The 22,720-nt window shown below is 38.4% G+C and overlaps 1 protein-coding gene across 2 annotated transcripts in view; it reads right to left on the bottom strand.

Moving 5' to 3' along the window:
- LOC124640838 (tachykinins-like) overlaps positions 1 to 22,720 on the bottom strand; it is a 71,016-nt gene that overhangs the window by 2,111 nt on the left and 46,185 nt on the right. Inside the window, exons 1-2 of one of the 2 annotated variants that reach the window (XM_047178773.1) lie at positions 11,564 to 11,587; positions 286 to 1,029 (exon numbers count right to left, since the gene is read on the bottom strand). In XM_047178773.1, the coding sequence (XP_047034729.1) occupies positions 286 to 1,018 (733 nt within the window). In that variant the 5' untranslated portion in view covers positions 1,019 to 1,029; positions 11,564 to 11,587. Of the gene's footprint in view, positions 1 to 285; positions 1,030 to 11,563; positions 11,588 to 22,720 lie in introns of those variants that run through there. The other variant, XM_047178772.1, reaches the window with a different exon arrangement.

Below are 22,720 nucleotides of genomic sequence, written 5' to 3'. Positions count from 1 at the left end.
CAAACGAGGACAAATCCGGGGAAACCCGGACGGATGGCAGCCCTACCTAGAACTAAACATATAAGTTAATAGATTTATTTAGCCAAGACATTTGGTGGTAAGTATTTTTTTATCCACAAGTGCAACCTTTTACGTCGTAATTTTTTTTTAGATTGAAACGTGTATTCGTCGATTTGGCCAACCATAGAAACAGACCGAGAATGTAACTGTGATATACTCCTATCCACATGTACGCCCTTTCATTAAATATTGATAACAAACAAACGAGTTATAACAAAAACTCACCATCAGTCCACTTCTTGCCTCGCATACCGAAGAAGCCCATCTGAGCCTTTCTCTTAGGCAGGGGTCCGTTCTGGTCCACCAAAAACTTAATTTCATGCGGGCCGCTGTTTTTCACGTCCTTTTTGCCCCTCACACCGATGAATTTGCCTCGAAAGGTCAGGTCATAAGGTCGCTTGTTGTTCAAGGATTTCTTACCACGGACTCCGTAAAACTGATGCATGTTAGCAGCACGTTTCTCAATATCATTGGAGCCGGGGTCAGCTTCGGACATCATGCTGTCTGATAACATATCGGTTTTGCCGAGATTGACTTGAGACAAGTAATGCATCAGCAGTTCGTTGAGTAAGGGAAAGTCGGGGTCATTTGTAGTTGGTTCATTTGAGGAGTAGTCTATCTGGCCGATTAGAGAGCCGTCTCTTTTCAGCATCTCAGTGCTTGAGATGTCGGGGAAATTCAGGTCTTTTTTGCCTCTCATTCCCATGAAGCCCATTGGTGCTCTCTTGTAGTATGCCTCGGGTGTTTCGAGGATGTCATGAAGGCTCTTTTTCCCTTTAACGCCGACGAAGAATTGGGGTCTTCGCTTGTAGAACTGTTCGGTGCCGTCTTCTTCGAAGTACTTTTTGCCGCGCATGCCAAGGAAGCCTTGCGGCACTCGCTTGGACACCTCCTGTGCGTACACGTAGGAGACCAGATGCAGGGTGATGAAGATTAAACAGGCTCGTGGGGCACCCATTGTTGTATGATCTGGAACGAGATAAAATGAATGTGAGAAAAGTTGAGAAATAAGCGGGTAGAAAGATACTGTTGGTTGACATGTTTTATGTCCGTATGTGCTTCCGAAGAAAAGAATCATAATTTCATCCGGTCTCATTCTTAATTTTTATTTAATTAACTAATAAGTGAAGTGATTATTAATCGCTGCAACTAAAAGCCTCGATTTCTACGAGTACAAAACAAAAGTACATGACATAATATTATTTCTTTATAATACTCGCAAGCCAAAGACAATAAGGCTGACCTTGTCTTTTCATGACTTACGCCATTAAAAAACTTGTTCAGTTCAATGTCAGGGCAGTATTTACTTGGGAACATTCCACCTGGTCAGTTTTCCTCAGGGAGACGACTTGTGTGCGTTGCGACTTAAATGAGCTAGTGCTTGGTACTTAGAATTACTACAATATTCATATTATGACTTTAACTTCAACGTAGTTACGCAAGGAATTTAAAATTTTAGTATGACTGTTATAATATGGCGCAATAAATAGAAACTGTAGGTACTAGCGGTTATCCGTGGTCTTTGTCTCGTCTCAAGGGAACTAGGAGGTCCCTATTTCCGGCACCCAACCGATAAGCTAATTTAATAAAACACTTTTCTTTCTTTAAAGTGTTCCTTAGATTCTATTCAGCAGCGTGGCGGCTCTAACAACTAGTGAAAAGACTCTGTACCTATGGAACAATGCTTAGGCATCATAATAGCCTAGTCAAATAAGTTTTTTTTTACGTAAACCTGTTAAAGGTACTTGTAAAACGTCCAAGCTAGTTAGTAGGTACCAAATAACAACAAAAGACAATACACGCATAAAAAAAGAAAACCTACTGTCTGAAACAACTGCAATCTACTCAAGCGTCAAACGAGATGAACATAGCTGAAACCTGTAAGACTGAAAGAGATAAAACACTTGCTAATGAGCGCCTCTATGAAACGTTGACAATGGTGAAGAGCTTCAAGTGTGGAGGTTTACTTGTGATGCTACGTTCAGACGCGCGCCGCGCAGCCCGGCGGGCTGCCTGGCGGGCAGCGCGGCGTGCAGCCCGTCGCGGGCAGGCGGACATTCAAGCTGTTCACACGCGCGCCGTCGTGTCAGTCAGTGCAAGAATGGCGAGCAGCGAGGATCTCGGTGTTGTTGCTGTCATAGCCTTTGGCTTAACTTATTTTTATTGGAAAAAGAATCAAAATGATGAACGACGTTAACAATTCCGCCATGTTGTAATCTCCGATCGTAGCGACTTTCTTAGAACGTTTAATCGTCACGAAAGCGCAGGAGAGACTGACTGCCCGCGCGCGTGTAAACAGTCGCCGGGCGCCCGCACATTCATCCTTTGAACTTTGCCAAAAAACCGACACTCGCCCGGTTCGCGGCATTCACGGGCACGGGCGCGTTCACGGGCTCGGGCGTACCGTTTACACGCTCGTGAACGTGACTGTGCCCGTTGAATGTCGATTTGAACGCGCGCGTGTGAACGTACCATGAAATATTAAGGAAACGGAAGCTATTTATAAAATATGGAATATGAGGCATTGCAGGCAGGCATGTTTATTTCTTTAAAAGGTAGGTACGAGTTTGAAAGGGTTAACGTCACTAACGTTAGCGACGTCACTTTATACAATTAAAATTGAATTCAAGTTATAAATTATGTTTTTTTTTGTATCAAATATTCTAAGGTTTATATAATTAACATAAATTCAATCTCTTGTTAAGGGATTAAGGCGCTGATTAATTCATAAAACACCATTAAAAGCCAGATGGTTATTTTAGTTTTGGATACTCAAAATACGTCAGTAAAAAAAAGTTATTTTTCCAGCAATCAAACCTAAAAATGCTCATGAAACTGAGACCAGAGACAGAGTTTTGTAGTCTGCCTCATTAGATTAGGTAAAAATGAAATAACATTGCCAGTATTAAACTCACAACTAAATAAGATTTAATTCTCTAACTCTCTCACAACATATCTAAGTCAATCAAAACAACAATTAAATCTAACCCAACTTAACTACAGTTTCGCACCTCTATTTATATCCGAAATATCCGCCATTTGGCCGGCGAGTCGTGACCGCAAATTTGTTTATCTGAAGCATTGCCCCTCCATTAGCCACTCAAGCGTCCGAGGTGATAACAGTCACCAAAAAAATTCTTGCCTTAAGCGTCCATGGTGACTACAGTATCCGAACGACATCGTTCGGTTTAAACGTGTACAGCGCTATAGCCAGGTGGTATTAATATAGTTGATTGATACTAGATGGCGCGTTATTAAATTTGTCATCCGTGAGTTGTGATTTTTTCTGTGCAATGGCAACATTAAATTTATAAAAAAATAAAACACCATTAAAAGCCAGATGGTTATTTTAGTTTTGGATACTCAAAATACGTCAGTAAAAAAAAGTTATTTTTCCAGCAATCAAACCTAAAAATGCTCATGAAACTGAGACCAGAGACAGAGTCTAACCCAACTTAACTACAGTTTCGCACCTCTATTTATATCCGAAATATCCGCCATTTGGCCGGCGAGTCGTGACCGCAAATTTGTTTATCTGAAGCATTGCCCCTCCATTAGGGAAACGGCGGATATATTGCATTGTGTTATGCAGCGCGTACAAGAATTGCCAATGACGTATTTGTGTACAGGGATGGACTTGGAGCAAGTCCGCGGGCTTTTAATAAAATAAGATTGTGTTAGTCTGTAACACTGAATATTCAGAACAGTCACTTGACTTAATTATCGAGGAATAATAGCGGAGACACCCAAACCTTTGTATGATTCTGCCGAAATAGTAGAAATAAGTTTGGCACTAAAATTCTGTAGATCTCCAACTTGTCGTAAATATGTAGAAAGAATCTGGAGAAAGACCTTACTGTAGACGTACACATACAATGAACACGTTTTCATCTAAGTATCTTCAGAAGTAAAGATTTATTTTAACTTTTGGAACTGTTTATGTGAATTTTATCTTTCAAAATCTCGTAATGCAGTAAAATTGTACCTGGTTACGTTTTACAAAGTAGAAAATGACAACTATGGCAAATATTCTAAACATTGCGCACCCACTTCCCCAACTGCGTCTCTGTGCCACACTACCTTTTTGGAACCCAATTCCCCTTGTTACTTACATTAATATCGACAGTTTGCACTAGCGAGGCAGGTACCTGCGTTTTTCCACAACTTTTCAGGTTTCAGGCAGCATTTCGGGAGGTCAATGACCACGTGAAGGATGCAATGCATGTTAATTAACGATAATACTGATTGCCTTATTTTGTAGAGCGAATAAGTATTTAAAATCGAAAAGGTTTTGGAAAAAGGTTCTTTTCAGTTTGGTTTTTTATAGATCACTGTTACAGAAGAAAATAATTCAGTAGTTTTCACAATAAAGCCTATTTCTTATCTATCAATATTTATGAGCATAAGCTTCCTCTAACACAGAAAAGGAATTTACGTCCACTAAATGTTCCGAGTTCTCCTATCAGTTAAAATTCAAAGCTTAGGCTTTTAAAATTTCTTTATCCATTGATTTATCATCCAACTACAGTCGGACGTTAACGATGCCTAAGACTCTCTGGAGATTGAGATGCCTAGAGATACATATATGTAAACACAGATTTGGTTTCAATACATATCTTAACTACTATTGGCAACTAATTAACACGTAGACCGTTGCAATGTGTACCAAGTTAGTTTACAGTAATCATTCATGTTTACATTGTATACTATATCTACGTAAATATATGGTATGACCTATCAGAAACCAGAAACTATATCAGTCCAAATTGTCTGGCTAGCTAAATTGGCTGTCGGGTCTTGATTTGCAAAAATTTCTGAGCAAAAGCGGGCTGGTTTTATTTTGTTTTAAAAACAACGAATAAGGCATTTTACAGCAAGCCTATATGCCTCACTTATTTAGTGGTTAATTATTAATCCATGAATAACAGCATAAAACAGGTCACAAAAAAGGTTCAGATAACGTTTTGCACTAACATCAACCCACGTGCTGTTAAGATTCCAGAGTTCCAACAATAATCTTATTTATTCCATTGCACCTTACTAATGCTTATACTATGTAAGTACCGTAATGAAATTAACCCGTTTGTGGGCATTAATACATCGAATACAGATCTATTTCTATTGGCTAATAAAAATATCCAGCATAAAAAGTTAGACACTGACACAAATCTATGTCCAATACAAAATACATCAGGTACAAAACATTCAAAACTTGTGTACATGAGTGTACATTGTGTACGCACGGCACGTACAGTCGTAATGAAAAGCATTCCGTTTGAAATAACTAGTTTGTTTGATTGATTTGAAAGCGGTCCTTTTTTGTAACATCCGTTATTTGTATATTTGTTCCAACGGTTCGATAAAATGTGATTCACGTGAATGGTTGGTTTAGACGTTTTAGATAACTTTGAATGATTGAGGCTAATTTGTAGCGAACGAATTATGAACTAGAGGGCAATCACATGGAAGTAATTTCAGTTCGTTCATGAAGCTGTTTAACTGCCATACATAAAAAAAGTTTACATACCAGGAAAATTAAAAAAAAAAATAACAGGAAAATAAAAACATTGGCAACTCTTTTTACAACAAACAATTATAAAGTTTGAAGCTGTCGTCAAAAGGAACCAATTATACATTCACGCTTAAAATTGACAATGGCAATATTTTTATTGAAAAACACTTTTTTCTGTGCCAAAAAGGATTTCAAAGGATATCGTTCTTTGCGTATCCGATGGGCCGTAAAAATAATAAATAGTTGTATCGAAACATCGTAGTACGCGTAGACGAACAGTATTTTGTAGAACTATGATTGACATTTTAAAAAAGGAAAAAGTATTCGAATTTTGAAGGTAGCTTGAATTTAAAAGTCGAACGAAAGCAATGGCCGGCCGGCATCAATAACTATTCGTGCGGTGTAAAACATAAAATATACCGTGAAATACGACTAACAGTGATATCGTATGGTGATCCCATGTTACCCAGCATCCAATGAGTACCTAGCAATTAATTATTAACTCTTAGCCTGTTTTAAGTCAGCTTAGCGACGCGTGCCCAGCTGGACGCGAAACTCAGTCATATTTGTGGTGCGAATCCCACTGTGGGTGCAGCGTAAGGGAGTGTCAGACTCTTTCTGACTAAACCCCAACATGTTCCTTCTGCAGCCCTTCATGTGCGAGGGCCGCGGTAACTTGTTCAAACCACCCCGCAGCCGAAGTTACGAACAGTGACATTGACATTAGTTTGACAGCTGTCAACATACTAAACAGAACTCAATATCGTGATGAATAAAAATGGACATTTAAAAACCATTCAAATTATTTAACAATAAAAATAAATATCCAATTAATTACAAGCTTAAAGAAGCGTGAGTTTGCATAGTATTGAGTATTATAATATGCGCCACATACTTTACATATTTCTGCTCCTGAATTTATAATGTTCGTTATGATAAACCGTGGTTAAAATATTAAAATAAGTTCGGCATTTACGAGGAGGCCATTTTAACTTGCACCTCTACGCCCTGGTTCTCTCATTCACACACAAATTATACAATCGTTTGAAAAAGTTGTGTAGGTGCAAAGAACTAATAAATAAGAAAATTAGTAAAAATTTGCACAAAAACTTCTGGATAGATTTTGATAGTATGTTACAGGGACCAGTTCTCTGGGGATGAGGGTGAAACCACGGGCAGAAGCTAGTGCTTAATTCTGGGATTCCTTAACCGATAGTCCATTACGGCACAATCAAGTTACTCTATTTATTTAACTGTCACAAACAATAAGGGTAAATATTTAGGAATAAGCTAGAACACATTTAATACCTTCCTATTACTTTCCTATCTGGAATTTCACCTCGGGTCAATTTATTATGAACCCTTCACCACATAATTGGCATTTGTAAAACTAAGGTAAAGCCTGTATTGAAACATAAGCTGTATGTATTAAAATCGTAACTTTAACGAAACTATTAATACTGGCTTCCGCCTAGTTTTACCAAAAACTATAAAGTTTTGGGTCCTTTGCAAAATGATACTGAATTTTCACGGTTAATTAGAGAGTTATAGTTTGTATACAATTTTAATGAAAATTGTTGCTATACGAATTTTCGGTACAAGAAGCATGTTCTACCATGTAACTATAAGCCGTCAAATTGCCGCCGAATGGTCAATTCGGCGCTTTGAAAAACTGAAAATGGTTTGCTTATCATTTTTAGTTTTCTACACGTTGCCACCCACCCTCAGTAATTCAAACGTAAGATTTATTTGTGTTGTAGCTGACAATTTGCCAGTAGGTTTATTGCAAAGTATTATATCAGAGGTATTTCATTTAAAAAGGAAAGTCACGAATTTCGTCAGTCTATAGGAACTTTAGTAAATATCGCTCATCGATCTTCCATTGTAGGTCCCCTAGACATCTCCTATTGCGAACGAGGCTTCATCGAGAAATGAGTTTCAGATAATAAGGTTAGATTGCCAATCGGCAAGATAGTATCCCATCAACAATTTGTCAGGAAGCCGATTAAAGGCCACGTCAACTTATTTTTAACCGACTTTACAAAAGGATGAAGGTTCTGAATTCAATCGCGTATTTTGTTTTTCTTGTTCGATAAATGGGTGATCTGGCACTGAAAGACTGCAATTGTCAAATTAGTCCGGTAATTCCTGATAAGCGCGTTCAATTTGAAATTCATCAAAGATTGTGTATATTTTTGAGATTCACTCTCTCGAGCGCAGTTCACAACGATCATAAACACAGGTTGCACGATGCAACTTAAATGTGTTCTTCAGAATTCTCTACTTTTATAACTGTAAGGATATAAACAGTATTGTTATAAGTAAATTATAGGAGGATATCTAAGTTTACACATATCTCTATCTGGTGGTACTGGTCTATATACTCTGATAGTCTTCAACTGTTACCTAAGTGAGGTATAAAAAAGCACTCATTGTAACAATTACTAATTGTCAGAGACCGTCTTCTTCTTCCTACATAGTATTAGTCAACAATCGTTCCATTACCAGAAAAACATGAAAAACTCTATAAACAGACACAAATACCTGACGGAGCAAGCAGTTTTCGTGAAGAAGCAGGTAGATCGACACAGTCTACTAATAAAATGTTATTGCATCATTTTTAAGCTGAATCACTGTCTCTCAAGATACAGGTTTCCTAGTTTGAGAGGCAGGGCTTCCCGTTTTGTATACAGATTCAAGTCTAAGTTTATATAACATTGTGTTACTACCGAAGGTCATTTAACTGTGTTCATATAAAACATGTAAAATCTGTATTTTTGTGAAATAAAGTTATTATTATTATCTTGTATGTCTCTCTCTACCAGACCTCGGGACTATAGAGTCCCGGATTTTTGGGAGGCGAACGTGGGGCCGAAGCCAACACGCTGAAGCCCTTTTGAGACAACTTTAATGAAATGGTGACACAAAACCGACGATTATCCCTGTATACACTATAGAAATGTACCCAAGGACAATCCCCGGTTCTGTGCTAAACTATTGCTAACTATGGATGAAAACTACTTGGGCTATTGTGATGGGATGCTAGTGGACTAGGAATGGGGAAACTATGGGAACTATGGCACCTGCCAGTAACAATGTAATAAATACACGTAAAAATGGCAGGTGGAGACTCGCCAACTCACTTACTGGGCCCCCGGGAATCAGTCGCTAAATCGCAACAAGGGGGCAACAGGTACATGAGCGGCTGAAGGGTGAGGATACCTCGGCGGACTTTAAACGCAGATCACGCGCTCCCTGTGGGTCCAGCATCACCGGCCCACTCGCCACTTACCACGAGGCACCTACCCTCCGAGCGGGCTGCTAACCCTACTCTAGCGACTCCACTCTGACCGGCCGATGAAGGCAAGCCAAGAGGCGGGAGACCTATCCCCCGTCATGCTTCACTCCGGCAGGCCGGAGATGGGGGACAGTATACTCTCCCTGGAGCACTATGGATATGTAGCCCCGCGGGGTCGCTACTCCCCGTCATCCGCCTCAGATGCCCTACGGGGCCTTTATTATTATTTGTATGTCTCTAACCGACCACGGGACTACAGAGTCCCGGATTTTTGGAAGGCGAACGTGGGGCCGAAGCCAACACGCTGAAGCCCTTTTGAGACAACTTTAATGAAATGGTAACACAAAACCGACGATTATCCCTGTATACACTATAGAAATGTACCCAAGGACAATCCCCGGTTCTGTGCTAAACTATTGCTAACTATGGATGAAAACTACTTGGGCTATTGTGATGGGATGCTAATGGACTAGGAATGGGGAAACTACGGGAACTATGGCACCTGCCGATGACAATGTATTAAATACATGTTAAAATGGCAGGTGGAGACTCGCCAACTCACTTACTGGGCCCCCGGGAATCAGTCACTGAAAAGCAACAAGAAGGCAACAGGGACATGAGCGGCTGAGAAGGGTGAGGATACCTCGGCGGACTTTAAACGCAGATCACGCGCTCCCTGTGGGTCCAGCATCACCGGCCCACTCGCCACTTACCACGAGGCACCTACCCTCCGAGCAGGACTAACCTTGCTCTAGCGACTCCACTCTGACCGGCCGATGAAGGCAAGCCAAGAGGCGGGAGACCTATCCCCCGTCATGCTTCACTCCGGCAAGCCGGAGGTGGGGGACAGTGTACTCTCCCTGGAGCACTCGGATATATAGCCCCGCGGGGTCGCTACTCCCCGTCATCCGCCTCAGATGCCCTGCGGGGCTTATTATTATTATATGTATGTCTCTTCCAGACCTCGGGACTATAGAGTCCCGGATTTTTGGGAGGCGAACGTGGGGCCGAAGCCAACACGCTGAAGCTCTTTTGAGACAACTTTAATGAAATGGTGACACAAAACCGACGATTATCCCTGTTTACACTATAGAAATGTATCCAAGGACAATCCCCGGTTCTGTGCTAAACTATTGCTAACTATGGATGAAAACTACTTGGGCTATTGTGATGGGATGCTAATGGACTAGGAATGGGGAAACTACGGGAACTATGGCACCTGCCGATGACAATGTATTAAATACATGTTAAAATGGCAGGTGGAGACTCGCCAACTCACTTACTGGGCCCCCGGGAATCAGTCACTAAAAAGCAACAAGAGGGCAACAGGGATATGAGCGGCTGAGAAGGGTGAGGATACCTCGGCGGACTTTAAACGCAGATCACGCGCTCCCTGTGGGTCCAGCATCACCGGCCCACTCGCCACTTACCACGAGGCACCTACCCTCCGAGCAGGACTAACCTTGCTCTAGCGACTCCACTCTGACCGGCCGATGAAGGCAAGCCAAAAGGCGGGAGACCTATTCCCCGTCATGCTTCACTCCGGCAAACCGGAGATGGGGGACAGTATACTCTCCCTGGAGCACTCGGATATATAGCCCCGCGGGGTCGCTACTCCCCGTCATCCGCCTCAGATGCCCTGCGGGGCTTTATTATTATTATTATAGAAACCCACACATTTGAAGTTCTGTGCAAAAAATAAGTATGAACTTTACCACAGAATGTCTGATCGAGTAAAACAAACGATATAACGCAAGTACTCACGAAATATTATAAACATAATTGTATTGGTATACGTAAATTGATGTTTGTATAAAATATACTTACAAATTGCTCGCTTTAAAAATGCAATTTGCAAACGAATATGAAGAAATTGATATGATCATGTCAATATTACTTTACATTTAGTATATTAGTCTATGCTTTACATGAATTACCGATCTGCTGTTATTGTGACTTTTGTTTACAAAGAATTTTTTGAATTTCGGTAGATAAATACCCCTAATACGTTTTCGGATTTTTCCTGTGGTCGCTACTTCGTTCACCCGGACAAAAGCAGCCTATAGCTCTGCCCGATAAATGGGCTATCTAACACTGAAAGAAGTTTCCAATTCGGGTTCAAAATTCAAAGCAAACAAACTGACTCTCTAATTGAGTCTATAATATTAATATACATTATTAATTGCCAGTTATTACATGCAATTTGTAAAGTATAAAGTAATAGGATTAAAATAAAAACTGTTAGTTTTTTGCTGTACAAAATGTTAATAATATTGTAATATTTTAATCCCAATTTCAAATAAAACACCTACTTACACCGAATTTTATCGCCTATTTTTTATCTAGTAAATCTGAAAATAAGCTTTTAATCTTATTTTATAGACTTTCTTATTAGGTATATTTGATAAACAAATTATATATTTTTTTTGTATCGAAAGACTTATGAAATCAACACAGTGTAAAAATATACAATTTTGTAAGGATGACCTTTTGTTCTATTTTAGCTATTAAAATCCACCAATTAAATTGATGATAATGAGATTAAAAATATAAAAAAAAATTGCAATTCAAAATTAAATATTCTGCTATATAAGCGATAACACTGCAAAGTTTCGCAAAGCACATTCAACAGTTTTTGCGTGACAGGGTTACATACATGTTTGCGTTTATATTAGTGGGATCACAATTCTTACTGTTTCCGTGTCAGCTGAATTTGTAAAAATCCAAAATATTTACTGCACTATCTGCTGCCTGTATCCACTCACAACTTCCTTCACTAGGCTTTGAATAAAGCTTTATTTTTGAATACTACCCACTTCAAACACGTCATTACTAGTAACGTGATGCACACAAGTGTCTTCCAATATTATATCATAAAGACCATTTAATTTCATCATAGTCATTCATTATTTTAATGTTTATTTTTTTTCAATAAACTATTATCATTTTTTATCAAAAATATTGACTTGTCCAGCATTGTGCTAATTCTAAACGTAAATGAATTCCTTCAATTGAATTTTGCTAGTTTATTTAGATTTCATGCGATGACTTCATCATTTATGTCATAATATTATATTTCTAAATTATCATCACAAATGCCTGTATTCTATATAATTGCATTGATGATGTAATTCACTCTACAACATTTTTTTTTGTTGGGAAATCATCAAGTGATCCCTCCCGCTGTGGGTGCAGCGTGAGGGAGTGTCAGACTCTCTGACTAAATCCGACCATGTTCCTTCTTAAGCCCTTTATGCACCAGGGCCGCGGTAACTCTTTCAGAAAATCCCTTAGCCATGCAATTATCACTCTTACTTACAACATGCAGCACCTATTAAACCTCTATGGAATAAACCTTATGAAATTACGTATGCATGAAAATATCGTGTGAAAAATGAATATTTTCAGGATAATTTTATGGCTGAGTTCGCTACCATGGTTTATATGGCTGAGCTTTTAATGCGATGCTATATGAGAAACCGATGGAATTATAAAGTAGACGCAGCACGTTTGACACTCTGATAAATGTAAAGTGTCACTTCTAGCTGGTTCTATTTCCAATTTAATTAAATCCAGATTTACAAGTCTATCCGGGTAATGGCACACAAAATAGGCGTAACCGTGGATGAACATGATATCGACTTCGTGTCTCGTGTGGGACCTCGCCGCCAGAAGACGGACTCATCTGACACCCCGCCTCGCAATCTCGCCGTGCGTTTTGTTCGACGATACAAACGCGATGAATTTTTAAAAGCGGCAAAAATGAGAAGGTCATTGACCTCTACCGACATCGAAATAGCTGGACCTACGAGAAACATCTTTGTGAACGAGAGACTTACGTTCTGTAATAGGCAGTTATTTCGTGCGGCTAGAAACGCTGCAAAGGTACACGGATACAAATACTGCTGGATCAGAAACGGCGCCATTCTTATACGCAAGCAAGAGGGCAACCCCGCTATACACATACAGAACATGGAAGATCTGGAACGTCATATGGGACGCGCACCGACCGCTCCGGCGGCCGAGCGCTCCCCCGCGCCAGCAAGCCTACAATAAGACGCCGCACCAGGATATTAAGCAGTACAGATTTAATTTCATATTCTTTTGTTATGGTTACTTGTACCTCTCAATTTTTACTTTAGTGCCTAGTTACGCTTTACTAAAAGCCAAAATAACTCATTTAATTTTAATCTTTCTTTTTCCTAAAATTATATCTTGTGATTTAACTGTAGAATATCATAATTATTCTTACCTACTTTGTTTGATAAAAATATTTTGCTACTCAAAATACACTCACAAACGCACACTTACACACACACAGACAATGAAGACAAAACAGAAAAACACATATTACCTCCATACATACACTCCACATGATACTCAAACAACTCATATAAATAAAATACTACCACTACTATCTAATAATTACATACAAAATAACAAAAATAAAAAAGGCACACATTTCAATAATTCAAACACTTTAACACACTCGTTCATACATGCGAAAATTGTTTCCTCCCAATATTATTATACATCCGCGGCCAGCCGAGTCTTGACAATGACTCTCACTGTTTTTTACGTCAAATCAAACAACATCACCTTCATATCAACTTCAAAAGTCACTAACAAACATATTATACCACAAATCACACAAAAGCTAGCTACACGCTCTAACACATCAACACTCACACGTAAACTAAACATCCTACCACCTGTTATTTCTACAAAATGTAATTCCTTGCATAAATTCACAGTTCGTCAAATCATGACCACAACCATCGTATTAAAAAATTACAAACATTTTTTTATGAATTTCGTTAGTAATGGCGTTGGATGACATAATACAAAATATTGACGATATAACAACACTAGAATGTCATGATTTAAATGAACTGGAAGAATGTAGGAATTACTGCAAAAGCAATAACCACGAAAACGATTTTACACTACTTACTTTAAGGGTGTTTCGCGTAGTTCGTGCACATTCTGTGATATTTAGCAATTTCAAATTATTGTCAAATAACTTTGTTTTTTTTTTCTAATATCGTCAAAATATAGGTAATCCTTCAACGTTGTGTAGTTTCTACCTTCCTTTGATAGAAAACAATGGAATTACAATCATGTTAACTTTTCGGAGTGAGATGGTAATGAGAACTTCAACGATGGTAATGATTTTGTTTAGTTTCCAGAGGAAAATCGAGAAGTTAAGGTTATGAAAATGAAAAGAATCGACTGATAAAAACTTGGATAAGAAAGATTTATTTTTATATTCAATAAACTAAATAAAGAAATTAAAATTAGACTTCTAAATGATCGGATACTTATGATAAGGGTATTTTTCTTGCCTTTTTTAATTTTTTACTTATTTTTCTACATAATAATCATAATCTTTGAGAATAATGAGACAAAAAATCAGAAGCTTTTATTTTTCTTCTATAAGCTAAGAATTAGTATAATATGGAAAAGCGTTAGGGCCAGGTGGAATACGAGTGAAAGTGTGGAAGGTATTAAAGATGGATGGATGGAAATGGCTGACTTTATTCTTCAATAAGTGTTTGCAAGAGGAAACAATACCAGACGAGTGGTGCAATAGTTTTTTTTAAGAACAAGGGTGAATTTGAGTGTTGGCCACTGAGAAATGAGAAAGTTGAGATGGATGTGTGGTGTGACAAGAATTGATATAAAGTGAGGAATGGTTACATTAGAGGAAGTCTGAAAGTAGCGCCTGTTACAGAAAAGATGAGAAGTAAGAAGGTTGTCATGGTATGGGCATGTAATGAGGAGGGATGATACGCATGCAACAAAGTGTGTGCTAGGTATAAATGTAGATGGATGGAGAAGAAGAGGAGGACTTAAGAAAAGATGGATGAATTGTCTGACAGATGACACAAAAAAGCAGAAGACATATTGCGCCGACCCCAAATAAAATTGGGAATAGGGCAAGATAACCTAAGAATCAGACTACAAAACTAAAATTAGACTTCTCGCAATGTAATTATATACTATTAAAAAAATATTTCGAAAATATGATATCAAAAACAAATGAATTAAAATAACTCATAGTATTAGGAAATATTTTCATCGGAATCATCATCACAAAAATTTTGAATTTCTCTCTTTGCGTATACTCCTTCTACATTTTCTTTGGTATCATGCTCTGGTTCGCTATTGGACATGATAAATTTCCCTAAATCGGTCTGAAAAGTTTTGTCAACGGGTTCCTTTTTATCAACATAAAATTTTCTGTTTTCCCAATCAGTCACATTAATATCAGATAATTTTTTGACTTTCGGTGACTGCGGCCCTTTCGAACACTGATCTTCTTTATACTTTTCAGGACCTGCCTTAATTGCTGCATATTTTTTTTCTTTTGAAGTCTATCGTGCTCTCGTTTGTGTTTAGTTTTTCTCGGCATTCTTAATTCTTGGTCCTCTGCGAAAATAAATACCTTACACGTAAGTAGATTCACAAGTTTATCAAAGGTAATTTATGACGTAATTAAAATTACTTATAATTATATTAAAAACAAAAATGAAGCACAAATTGCAATTAAAGTATTTATAGATTCTAAATACCATCGTTTTAATCTCATTACCATCGCTAAAAAAAACGAGGGTAAACGAAGGTGGTGAGGAAGAAGGTAATGAGGTTTCAATCCTTTTTTCAATTTATCTCATAGGATATCAAACTTACGGAAATCTTAAATATTTTAGTAATCGAAGGTTATTATTAGAATCTATAATTAGTAACATAATAAACTAAGTCATAAATACTTACTTAATTATGGCAACGATAGGAGAGAGAACAATTCCAGAATAATCACCTCCTGCGCCACTTTACACGAACATATTTTATTATCATAAGCATGCGTGCACCTGCTAAGACGTTTACTGGCCGACTGAGGGATGTGCGCGGGGTGTGTTGTCGGTGTATCAGCGTTAAGGGCAATACGCAGAGTATAATTCATAGATCCGTCCAACCCGATGGTAATGACAAAAAAAAATGAGAAACATTTATGAAATAAAAAAAATATAAAATTGCGGAGCTAGCTTTGTCTATGTAGATGAAAAAGTTGTACTTTTTAATGTAGTTTTTTAGTACGGTTACTTATAAATAATTAATAATGATACTTTTGAATAAAATACAAGTATATCTAGGACGATAGCATATGGACACCGAAGGAAATGAGAATTAATTATGTTTTTAATTTATATTTTGTTAATTAGGTTACTTTCATCAGTAAATATTACATGCACAGAAGCCTAACTTTATAACATTTGATTTCCTGTATACAAAACATAGGTATTCAGTTAGTAAATTAAGATTTTTAGGTTGGACGCGTAATATGCACGAAAAAAAAGAATCACCCTTAAACATTAGAAGTTATCAAAGAAACTTCGATGACTTTGCCATAACGCTGCAACGACTTGGCGTGAACCTTGACGTCATTGTCCTAACCGAGTGCTGGCTACACGAAGGATCGATAATCGATAACCTTCCCGGTTACAATGTTTACCGATCGGATAAACAACAAAACAAAAATGGCGGCGTAGTAATTTACGTTAAAAACAAATATGATGTATCTATAACCAGCACAAGCCTATTAGACACCGATAGTCTCCTCCTAGTCTTAAACAACAAAATCGCACTAATAGGACTATACCGCTCACCCTCTTTTTCTAACTTATCAGATTTCATCGCTTCCATAGACAATCTCCTAACCACAATGAACAAATACGACACAATTATTATCTCCGGTGACACAAATATCGACATATGCAACACCACAAATAACAAACACCATGATTACTTGTGCTTAATGGCTTCACACTCCCTGCTTCCTGTCATAACCAAACCAACCAGAGGCAAATCATGTATTGACCACATATTCATTAAGAGCAAGCCGAAGCCCAGGGGCATTATATGTAAAAGCTCCATCACAGACCATGACATAGCAATAGCCTGTTTACCAAATATTGACGCATCAAGGAGAAAACCAAATGCCTGGAAATACAAAATTAATGACGACGACCTTATCCTAGACTTAGCCAACAAGGACTGGTCAGACGTCCTAACCCAACAGTGCCCGAGCACGGCGGCAACCTTGCTCACAACAACCCTCGTAGACCTAATTGAAAAACACACCCGTAAAATCAAAACACCTCGTAGCAAACTCAACATTCAACCTTGGATCACACCTGGGCTCATGAGATGTATCAAACACCGAGACAGGCTTCATCTATCTCTGAGGGCAGATCCAAAAAACACCAGCAAAAAACTGATATATACACGCTATAGAAACTTCTGCAACGACCTCTTACGAAAAATAAAAATTGAATACGATAGTCGACAGCTGCAAGAAAACAGTAAAAATCCTCAAACTCTTTGGAAAGTTTTAAAATCGATATACGATCCTAGCTCCACCCAGAAGAATAAAACATCCAGTGTTACACCAAACTGCCCAGACCCAATTGATTGCCTAAACAAATACAATACATATTTCACAACAGTAGGCAAGAACCTCGCGGACACTATACTCACAAGAATATCCGAAACACAGACATCCCTGACAAACAAATACACGCCACAAAAAAACTTACCTCTCTCTTTTTTCATTCAACCCACTGACGAAACAGAAGTATCTCTCTTCATTAATCAATTGAAAAAAGACAGTAGTCCCGGACCAGACAAAATTGGCGCCAAACTCTTAAAAAAAATACAGAAATTCATAGTCGCTCCTCTTACTTATATCATTAACCTTAGCATAGAAACAGGAGTATTTCCAGAACAATGGAAAGTCGCTGCAGTAAGCCCTATACACAAAGGAGGACCACCTGATAAACCGGAAAACTACCGTCCCATAGCACTTCTTAGCATATTGTCTAAAATTCTTGAAAAGGTTGTAAATACCCGACTAGTTAACTTTTTGGAGAAAAATAACATAATCTCAGAAAGGCAATTCGGCTTTAGGAAGGGAAAATCTACTGAAGATGCCGCTCTTTTGTTAACAAAATCGATTGCAAACTGTATAGAAAAAGGGGACAGATGCATGGCAGTCTTCCTAGACTTGGCTAAAGCCTTCGACACCATCTCTACTGATCTTCTCCTTAAGAAACTAGACGCCTCCGGCATTAGAGGTATACCATTGGACTGGTTCCGTAGTTACCTCACTAACCGTAGCCAATACGTTAAATCAGAGTGTCTCACTAGCAGCAAACTTTCCATAAACTTTGGCGTCCCGCAGGGTAGTCTACTAGGCCCAACACTCTTCACTATATACATGAACGACATACTCAACCTAAACATACACAGTGCAGAACTAATATCATATGCCGATGATACTGTTATCTTATTTCAAGCAAAAACCTGGGAGCAGTTATTCTCCCTAGCAGAAGAGGGGCTGTCAACAGTAGCACAAACACTCAACAATAACCTATTAACTCTAAACATAAAAAAGACCAAAGCAATCACATTCATCAAAACCATGACGTCCAGTCCGCCTTCTAACCTCTCACTCAAATTCCACACATGCCACACAAACACACCAAAAGATAGCTGCTCTTGCGAACAAATACAACGCACTCACTCTATTCGATACCTCGGCTTAATTATTGATGAAAATCTGTCGTACAAAGAGCACATCCAGTCTTTATCCACGCGAGTCAGAAAGCTCACCTATATTATGAAAAAACTAAGAGATCGGACATCTAAAGACACACAGCGCATGGTCTACTACGCCATATGTCAATCTATAATTCAATACGGAATATCTATCTGGGGAGGAGCTGGCAAAACCACTCTCATAGAACTCGAGAGAGCCCAAAGGGCTGTCATCAAGGTGCTCCTCAAGAAACCATTCCTATATCCCACAGACACCTTATTCAACGAATTTGGTGTACTTCGAGTCCGTCAACTCTATATTCTAAATGCATACCTACACACATTCAAACAACTAAAAAAAAGACCGGATTACCAAACGCTGATATCTAAAAGAACTAACCAAGTCCCAGTACCACGCACCATCTCCCTCCTAGCCAGAAGATGCCCTACATACCTGCACACTACAATATTCAACAACGTCAACCGTAGTATATCCCGCAGCACAAATGAACTTCCGTATTTCGCATGCAAAAAGGTGATCAAGAAATTGTTAATGGAACTCACATACGAAGAAACCGAGAATATTCTCACCGCTTCATCAACACTTGAAAAGACACACTAACTCACACATACCCTCACAGACACCACCCACACACAAAACACACACGAAACCAACCATCACACACAAAACACGAACACAAACACATAACATCACACACAAACACCAAAAAACATAGGTACAAAGATCTACCTATTAGCTAAAAAGAAGAGGATTTCATTTCTTTTTCTTTTACTCATGTTATTATTTTATTTTTATCCTTTTCTTTTTTTTGAATTGTCCAGAGAAACAAAACAATTAATTTGCACGAAAAAGCAACTTATGTTTTCAGTTTTTGACCTCATTAACCTAATTTAAATTTTATTTTATTTTTATTACTTTAATGTCCAGAGAGAGAACTATTTATCTGCAAGAATGCGATTTATGTTTTAGTTGCTGATCTCCTTTAATATATGTTAATTTAGTTTTTTATATTCCTAAGTGTCCACCGATTACATACAAAATAATGTTAATGTTATTATCTGACCTATAATCAGAATTTACGCATAAAAACCACAATGTAATTAGAAAATAGGTCCCCAAGATACAGGCACAGCCTAGTTTGGGGACCACAGAACTGATAAAAATGACTCTAGTAATATAGTTACAGTTTACCTTTATTGTAATCTACCTCATAACATTAAGAAGTGATTTGTGAATGTAACTGTGGATCAATAAACGAATTTATTATTATTATTATATTTTGTATGTCTCTACCAGACCTCGGGACTACAGAGTCCCGGATTTTTGGGAGGCGAACGTGGGGCCGAAGCCAACACGCTGAAGCCCTTTTGAGACAACTTTAATGAAATGGTGACACAAAGCCGACGATTATCCCTGTATACACTATAGAAATGTACCCAAGGACAATCCCCGGTTCTGTGCTAAACTATTGCTAACTGTGGATGAAAACTACTTGGGCTATTGTGATGGGATGCTAATGGACTAGGAATGGGGAAACTACGGGAACTATGGCACCTGCCGATGACAATGTATTAAATACATGTAAAAATGGCAGGTGGAGACTCGCCACCTCACTTACTGGGCCCCCGGGAATCAGTCGCTAAATCGCAACAAGGGGGCAACAGGTACATGAGGGGCTGAAGGGTGAGGATACCTCGGCGGACTTTAAACGCAGATCACGCGCTCCCTGTGGGTCCAGCATCACCGGCCCACTCGCCACTTACCACGAGGCACCTACCCTCCGAGTGGGCTATTAACCCTGCTCTAGCGACTCCACTCTGACCGGCCGATGAAGGCAAGCCAAGAGGCGGGAGACCTATCCCCCGTCATGCTTCACTCCGGCAAGCCGGAGATGGGGGACAGTATACTCTCCCTGGAGCACTCGGATATATAGCCCCGCGGGGTCGCTACTCCCCGTCATCCGCCTCAGATGCCCTGCGGGGCTTATTATTATTATTATTTGTCTTATATTCAAGCACGTAAGCCGGCGGCGTAAAGGCACTATAGTCCTTTGAGCACAGCACGAATCATTTTTAGAAAATAATCATACTCTCGCAGATATGCACTATAGAAATGCACAGATGTACTAATGCACAGATGAAATGCACAGAAATAAAACGCACAGAAATGCACAGATTTTAACGGACTACAGAGTCCCGGATTTTTGGAAGGCGAACGTGGGGCCGAAGCCAACACGCTGAAGCCCTTTTGAGACAACTTTAATGAAATGGTAACACAAAACCGACGATTATCCCTGTATACACTATAGAAATGTACCCAAGGACAATCCCCGGTTCTGTGCTAAACTATTGCTAACTATGGATGAAAACTACTTAGGCTATTGTGATGGGATGCTAATGGATTATTATTATTATTATTTATGTTGCCCAAGTTGGTTGTGGGTATATCATCCTACAATGCAAAGAGGTATTTTAAGATATCTTGATATCAATGCCTGATTCTATTTACCTATTAGCCCATTCTAACTACTATTGTGCATTCAAATTTTAGATATTAGTTTATTTATAGTACACTTCCTAGTAACTCGTTAATACTCGCATTAAAGTGTAGACACAAAGTATTAAACTATATTAAACGTGACTTAATCTATTACGATGAAATGAGGAAGGAGTTACATCAGTTTTTTTTTTAATCGCGTGAATTTCACTGGTTTAAAATTTAAAAAAAGACGGAACCATCTAGTTTATACATATTCACTACGTAAATAACAATAAATATAAAATACATACCTAACACCCAATTAAAAAAGTACTCACCAAAAACGAACAAATCATAAAACTAATTCGTATTTTACGATCTCACTTTTGTTCGCAATCGTACCTCTAATCCGCCATGTTGATTTTAGATAGCGTTACATTACTCTATCCATCATATTGGATTAGCTTTTAGATAATTTTGATGTACTAAAATAACCATTCACATCCTACTCGCAGGTTGAAACGCAAACACCATCAAATGTCAGGTTTTGTGGCATTGCTATGATTCATTGATAGATATGATAATCTGATTAGGAAAAACCCATGAATAAATTAAACTAATCTTCCAAAAAACTATCGCTCCCAACAGGTATCTGTGAAGATCTAAGGAGGAGGCCTATGTTCAGCAGTGGAAGTCCTATGGCTGAGATGATGATGATGAGATTTAGCTAGCTTATAAAGCTCACAGCTTATCATCTGCCTAGCCTTTTCCTAACTATGTCGACGTCTGCTTCCTGTCTAACAGGATACGACTGACTATCTGACCCGGGCAACCCGATACCACTTGGTAAGACTGGTTGTCAGACTTACTGGCTTCTGATTATACGTCACGAGTGCCAACTTTGGAAAGACGTTCAATGACAGCCGGAACTTACAGTTTACCGTGTCATCCGAAAACAGCTGTTATATGCTTTATTAGAATTGAAGTCAGTCTTACCAAAGTATCATGTTGCCCGGGTGACTGATTTGAGAAGGTCAGATAGGCTGTCGCTTTATTTGGTACACTGATACTCAGCTGAAACCGACCCCGATATTACCCGATAGTTGAAAAAAGGCTAAGCCTTTAAGGCCTTATCATCATAAGGCCTTAAATATTTTGTCCTTTAAACCTAGATTTGGCAAACGATACAATCTGACCTTGAATTTCTAACGATTATAACATAATCGAGGAAAATAATACAAAAACTAATGGCTTGATAATAACTATAATAACATAATCTGGATGTTAACAACGGATAATACTAATGCATACTTAATTGCATAGCTCTTCACTTATCTAAGCCACTTATGTGGACTTATGTAACTGACAGTTCTGGTCAAAAATGTCGATGGTGTAACCTTGGAAATGACGTTTTATAGTAAAAGGATTTAGTATAATAATCGGATTCTTGGATACAGAAGTGGTTCTGTCTAGAGAGATCAGCTCCTGGACAAGGGTTTTTGAAAGTTTCAATCGTGTTGTAATTTGTAATAATATGGTTTGTTATTTTGATCACCAACTTTTTAAATGACAATAAGTCATCATAATGACAAATGTTTACCTAAAAAACAAATAAATACTCGAGGTCAACAGCCTTGTAACCGACCATCAAATTGAAACGAGCAATCAAAAATACCAACTTTGTAAATAGGCCAAAATACTAAAAATAAAATTTTCCACCAGTGATACCCCTATAAAATAAAACTTAACA

This window comes from Helicoverpa zea, chromosome 21 (assembly GCF_022581195.2).
Source record: "Helicoverpa zea isolate HzStark_Cry1AcR chromosome 21, ilHelZeax1.1, whole genome shotgun sequence".
Classification (NCBI taxonomy): Eukaryota; Metazoa; Arthropoda; class Insecta; order Lepidoptera; family Noctuidae; genus Helicoverpa; species Helicoverpa zea.
The sequence above is the reverse complement of the archived record's forward strand: the minus strand, read 5'-3'. Positions and strand labels throughout refer to the sequence as shown.